We start from the raw sequence: 6338 nt of genomic DNA on the forward strand, positions 1-6338 counted from the left end.
ACCAGGTGTATTAGAGGTAAGTAAGTGTGAAAAGTCTACGGAAACAATATTTCACCCATAACAAACTGAAACATTAACATAATGACCTATTCGTAGCATTTGTAAGATATGAAGTAAATCTACAACCTTTATCATCTTTATCAAGATATGAAGTAAATTTACAACCTTTATCATCTTTATCAAGATATGAAGTAAATTTACAACCTTTATCATCTTTATCAAGATGTAGAGTAAATTTGTAAACTTTATTATTTTTACCAAGATATGGTGTGAATCTACAACCTTTATCACTTTTATCAGGATATAAAGTAAATTTGTGACCTTTATCATTTACAAACTTAATTTTTTCAAAAACCAACAATTTTATTGCGCATTTAATTATCAGATATACATTGAAGAAAATGCAAAAAGAAGCAGAAATACTATGAAATATTATGAAATTCGTTTTTTTTTTTTTTAATTGTTAAACAAAATTCTTCATATTAAGAAGTTTTTCTGATCGAAAAAAAAAATTCCAAAAATAATTTGAATAAAAAAAAAAATCGAAGAATAATAGAAAATATATATTTTTTGTATCACAAATAATCTATTTTTCAACAATGAATTTAATAACATTGACTTTGGTGACTACATTTTGTGTATCCTTCATAAAAAGGCTCATATTTCAGCATATATCCGCCTGATGATAGAGATGCATTTGGTTGTAGTGACATATATTCATAATTATATTGCAGTGATGGGATGAATAGGTACTACTATTACCGTAATTCACTCTTGAAAAATGATTCTTTCTTTAGGAAGGCAAAAAAAAAAAAAAAAGAAAAAGACCAATTAATGCAAATGTCCAGGAGGCGCCGCATAATCATAATTCCATGGATATGAGAGAAATTTGTCGCCAACCCAAGAAAAAGAATTAAATAAAGGAAATAAGGAAAGAGAGAGAGAGAGAGAGAAAAGAGAAATATTTCAACATTTCTTTTCTAAACGTAGAAGCGAAAAAAAAAAATACAATAAAATTCTTTATTTTTACCTTTCTTCATTTTCTCTTTCTTAATAATGCTTTTGATATACTTTTTCTGTGTTATTATCTTTCATTTCCTTTTTTATTCTAACCATTACATTTCTTTTCATAGATCTCTTCATCTTTAATCACTTCACAAGTATACCGTAAACCAGAGGCGGAGTCAGCAAAATTTTATTTCCGGCAAAATGAAATCAGGGAATGAATCTATTCTTCTCAAATTTCTCAAGAAGTTATTCTACGCTATTCTTCCATATCCTTTATTCAAATACTATTCCATTTTTTTTTTTAAATTTCGATCTTTTCTTCCAGTTCAAAATATAGTAATGAACTTAATTATCGATCATTTATTTAAATGCTATACTATTTGCAGAAGATATTGGTCTATTGAAAACAAAAACAAATTTATATTTACAGTAGGAATTCTAATCTATCGTCCGATCAATGGATGCAAAAAAATTATGGGAAATATAAGCGTGGAACAAAATGATCCATGCTTATTTCGTTTAGCTTCTACTTTTTCATCTGATCAGGTTCATTCTTCTTTATCAAGAAAATAAACTCATCATTTTTACCTATTTATTTAAATTTTAAATTTTTCTAAAAAATATTAAGATTTCACTTATTTCTTTAAATGCTATATGTACTTTTAAAAGAAAGTAGCATATTGAAAACAAAAATAATTGATATTTTATATTAGATATTCAAATTTTATTTAATTTATTTTTAGCAATATATCCATTTTCTTATTTTTTAAATTCAATCATGTCAAAAATATTCAAAATTTGAAAAATTTTCCTTTTAAATTAATTGCTAAAATTTTTGTTGATAAATTGTAATTTCATAAATTGATGTGTTTAAGTAAAGATAAACAAGTATCTATAAAAGTAACGGAATATATTTTTGAATATTTTTAAAAGTTTTTTTCAGTAAAAATAAGTTAGTACAAAAATGGTTCCAAAAGAAATCAGTAATTTATTGCAAGTTTAAAATATTTGAAAATCATAAAAATAAACTGTAATTTATCTGCTTGTATTGTAATCGTTTATATTTAAATATGATTAAGATTTCATTTCATAATAAATTAAATTATTTTTTAGATAGATTGTATTTGTGAAGCACTTTATCAAGCACGTGATGGTGAGAAATTATTAGAATTATTTCAACCTAATGTACATAATGTTATGTATTACCGGTGCCGATATTATTCAAGTTCTGTTCTTCGTGCTTATCTTTATGCTTTATATTACGGGAAACGTTATGAAGAACTATTTCAGGTTTACTTATTTCCGTTTATTTTATTTTATTTATTTATTTTTTTATCTTTTTATTGTAGCAATTTTATTTATTTGTTTACACTTTTCTATTAGCAATATTGATTTATATAACTATATCTTTTTTTTTCAATTCTTAAATACTTTCACATTAGTATTTATAATTTTAATCGTTAATCGTTTATGTTCAATGTTCTCACAATAATTCCATCCTATAAAACCATTTGTGGAATTGTTGAGACATAATTTATCGGGAAAAAATTTTCCGGAAATAATTCATATACTATCATTTACTGAAAAATTGAAATTTGTAAATCAAAATTTACAAACTATCAGATTATTAATTAACAATTATTTAGAAAAAAAAATTGTCATTAAAATATTATATGAAATTTTAACAGTAATTTTTTTTTTAGATAATTATTAACTTGATAATTTTTAAATATGAGTTGGAAATGATTTGCAAACTTTGATATTGGATATTATTATTTTCTAAAATTTAAATTTAAACTTCAGACAATAGCATCAAATACCTTCGAACAACGATTTTATAATGAATTGCAAGACTTATGGTATAAGGCACGCTATGCTGAGGTATTCTATAAGATGAGATATGATTATATTTATAATAGAATTTCTATTTTTACCTATCAATTGGAAAACTTTAGTTTTAAATCCAAAATGAATTTGAATGATTCATTTTATCAGATTATTAATTCATCAATAAAGCAAAAAAAAGTGATTATTTTTGTCCATTTTTCGAAACTTATTTCTAATTTTCTCATTAGCAATTAATCAATGCATGCATTAGCTGGTTCGTGATACGTAAAACATTTGAAACACGATAGCTATTCATAAAGTAGTACTGGGGTCAATCATATTGACCCCAGTAATAGTAGGATCAATCATATTTATCTTTCCTGGTTGCTTTATCAAATATGCCTTAAAGTTAATTGCAACTACTGTATAGGTTAATTTCAAAGAAAATTGAGGTTAAATGTCTTCTTTTTGTGCTTTTTTTTTTTTAGATAATGAAATTCTTAAAAATAAAAAAAAAAAGATGAAATATTAGTTTTAGAATGAAGAACGACGACAAAAAGAATTAGGTGCTGTAGAGAAATATCGTTTACGAAAGAAACATCCACCACCACGATCCATTTGGGATGGACAGGAAACTATTTATAGTTTCAAGGAAAATGCTAGAAAGTTATGATTAACTGATCTATTAAATTAAGAAAGAAAAAAAAAAGCAAACTTTATCACATAACGATGAATGTAAATTTTAGTTAATTTATTGTAATTTTAGCATTTTTAATTCAAAAATTTAAATTTAATTTTATATTAATTCTTTTAAGAAGCATTTATTTTAATTTTGAAATAAAAAAATAATTTTGAAATAAAATTTTTGTCATTTTTAGATTCTTCGACAATTTTACCGTAAAAATAAATATCCCACACTTGAGGATAAAAAAGAAATAGCACGAATTACTGATTTAAAAATTATACAGGTAAGAATAGGATGTTTTTCTTTTTTTTTTTGCAAATGATAGATTTAAGAAAGCATAAAATGGGCTACCATTCATAGTTATTTGTTATATTTTCAGTACAGATTTGGTTTTTTTTTTTGTTTTTTGCAGGCTTTACAATTTTAAAAAAGATTTTTTTTGCGACTATTAAAATTTCAAAATACTGCGTTACTTTCTCATACTATTAACTTACTTTGTAATAAAATTCTGACTAAGAAAGTTGAAAATTAATTAGGTTTATAGAGCATAGAACAACATATCCTGTTAGCTACAGTGATGAAAATATCCTTCCGCGATTATATAGTACTAAAATTAGCATTCATTTAATTATTAGACTATCGGATATCCAAAATTAGATGGTCATTCTAATTTTGAAAGTGTTAAATTTTCATGCTAATTTGCTTAGAGTCTTCACGTTCGATCAAAAATTATTTGTTTCTTTTTTTTTTTTCGAATATTTTTATTACATCACATTTATATTTATGCATGAAGTTGAATTTTTTTTGGAAAATTAGAAAAAAATTGGAAAATTATCAAAAGAAGTAAAATTTTGATCAATGACCTTTTATTCAATTATATTTGCTCAAGTTAGTATAATTTAATAGAACTTTACAAAACAGTTATTATCATATTACCAAATTTAGAAGCTAAACTTTGCAGATAAGGTATCATCATATTTTCAATACTTCAAAAAGTAGCTTTCAGATTTCCAATTGGTTCAAAAACAGGCGACAACGTGATAAGAGCACGTCAACAGGACAATTTTCATCAGCAGTGCCGATACAGTTTGATAATTTCAACTTGTAACATATTCCATTATTTCTTGTAACATATTCATATTCATATTCTATTAGTATTTCATGCTTGTAATTAAGAACTAAATTACTAAATGATTGGTTGAAATTAAAAAAAAGAGTGACAATGCTAGAATGACAATGTATAATGAATAAAATTTGTTATCATTGAATGCACTAAATTACAGGTCTATTAAGAGTAATAATATTGATTATACAGTTGTAATTGAATATTTGATAAATGTTAAAATCCTTTTGGTTGAGACCAAATTAATTTTTTTCCAAATTCTAACTTATAAAAAGTGTTAACTTGAAAGTAAACATTTAATCAGTGATAAGTTAATGGATAACTTAATAGTATCTTCATGATCAAACAAGCTTACCATTATAGATCATTTATTTTTTTTTGCCTAAGATACAGTAGGAAGGATGAAAACAATGCTATCATTTTAAACCATTTCATTCACTTTGTTATACTCTCCAACTATGATAAAAATGGATGAATAAAATTTGGCCAGCGAAACGAATCACAAAATTGAAAAGTTACTTTCACCATATCTTGCATCATTCCCAATCCAACCATCTGTCGGGAGGAAGATTTTAATAATTTATTTTTTGTTGTTGTAACTTCGTTGCGTTGATAGTAACCTTTATTGGTCATATACGATATGGTACAGTATCGTACTGATACAATAATAGGAATGAAATAAACAATACAGGATAGGTATTAAAAGATACCAAACAATCTTGTAGCTCGTGCTGCTGAATTGTCGTATTGCCATTTCTCTGTCGTTAAATCGCTGTCCTGGTTGAATTCCTAACTTTGTTGTCTCCTTGAGTGCTTACACGAGCTGTCTAATTGTCCGGTCAGCGAACTATCAAATTACGGAACTGCGGGATTTGTCAGATTGAGTAAATGTGGGAAGCTGTAGGATTGAATGACTGTTCGATCTTTTTTTGGATTTTGTGACTGTTCATTCGGATGATTGATCCTAGCTCCTTTCATAGTGGGAATAGTTTAACATTCCAGATAGATAAAGATTGGTTGAACTGTTACACTAGAGAGGTTCTTTACTGAATTTTGATATTTGCATATAAGCTTGATTAATAGATTGGAAAGAAGTTTAGAACAAAGGACTTTGTTTGCAACATTTAAGCATTGTAATTAAAATTTGTTAAAAAAATGAAAGTTAAATTTGGATGACTCCTCACCCTAGGTATTGAAATTTTTTTTTTGTAATTTTATGTAAACGAATCATTTACCTGAGAAATATCCTAAATTCTAATTAAAACAACTCAACATTTTCTTGGCTTTCACCGACATTCCTGATCGAAGAAAACCAACGCCTTTAGGTAGAGTTTTTAGATTTAATCGTATATCGTTTTCTTACGATACTCCTAGTTCATAAGGTTGTAAGTTCTTGTTTATTGATTTTCTCCATCGATTTTTCAATGTTATTGATTGAATTTTCGAATTTTCTTTATCATTTATTTCTAGAAGATACACCATATTTATTGGTCTATTGATAAATTTTCCATTAAGTATCTCCACTAATACTATCAATGCCATCCCTCCCCTTATTTTTTTTAGTTCCATTATTCTTCCCAATTTCCACAAGCCTCGAGGGATTTCTAATTCATCTACCAATACAATTTTTTCTATTTTCGATTTATAATCCTCCGTATTCTTAGGATTTATACATGTCTTTTCTGAGTTCGTTCC

General features: G+C 25.8%; 2 protein-coding genes across 2 annotated transcripts; one reads left to right on the top strand and one right to left on the bottom strand.

Annotated features, from left to right (window-relative positions):
• Nucleotides 1-1482: 1482 nt before the first annotated feature.
• LOAG_09719 (hypothetical protein) lies at nt 1483-3508 on the top strand (the record flags this gene model as incomplete). Its single annotated transcript, XM_003145246.1, has 4 exons — nt 1483-1554; nt 2122-2298; nt 2812-2889; nt 3374-3508. The coding sequence occupies 4 exons, from the start codon at nt 1483-1485 to the stop codon at nt 3506-3508; spliced, it is 462 nt and encodes a 153-aa protein (XP_003145294.1).
• A 2494-nt stretch (nt 3509-6002) lies between these two features.
• Nucleotides 6003-6338, bottom strand: LOAG_17399 (hypothetical protein; the record flags this gene model as incomplete). The annotated part of the gene is made up of 1 exon (XM_020450061.1): nt 6003-6338. A coding segment is annotated over one exon (336 nt), but the record flags the coding sequence as incomplete, so codon positions are not given.

This window comes from Loa loa (genome assembly GCF_000183805.2).
Source record: "Loa loa unplaced genomic scaffold supercont3.69, whole genome shotgun sequence".
In the NCBI taxonomy this organism is placed as follows: domain Eukaryota; kingdom Metazoa; phylum Nematoda; class Chromadorea; order Rhabditida; family Onchocercidae; genus Loa; species Loa loa.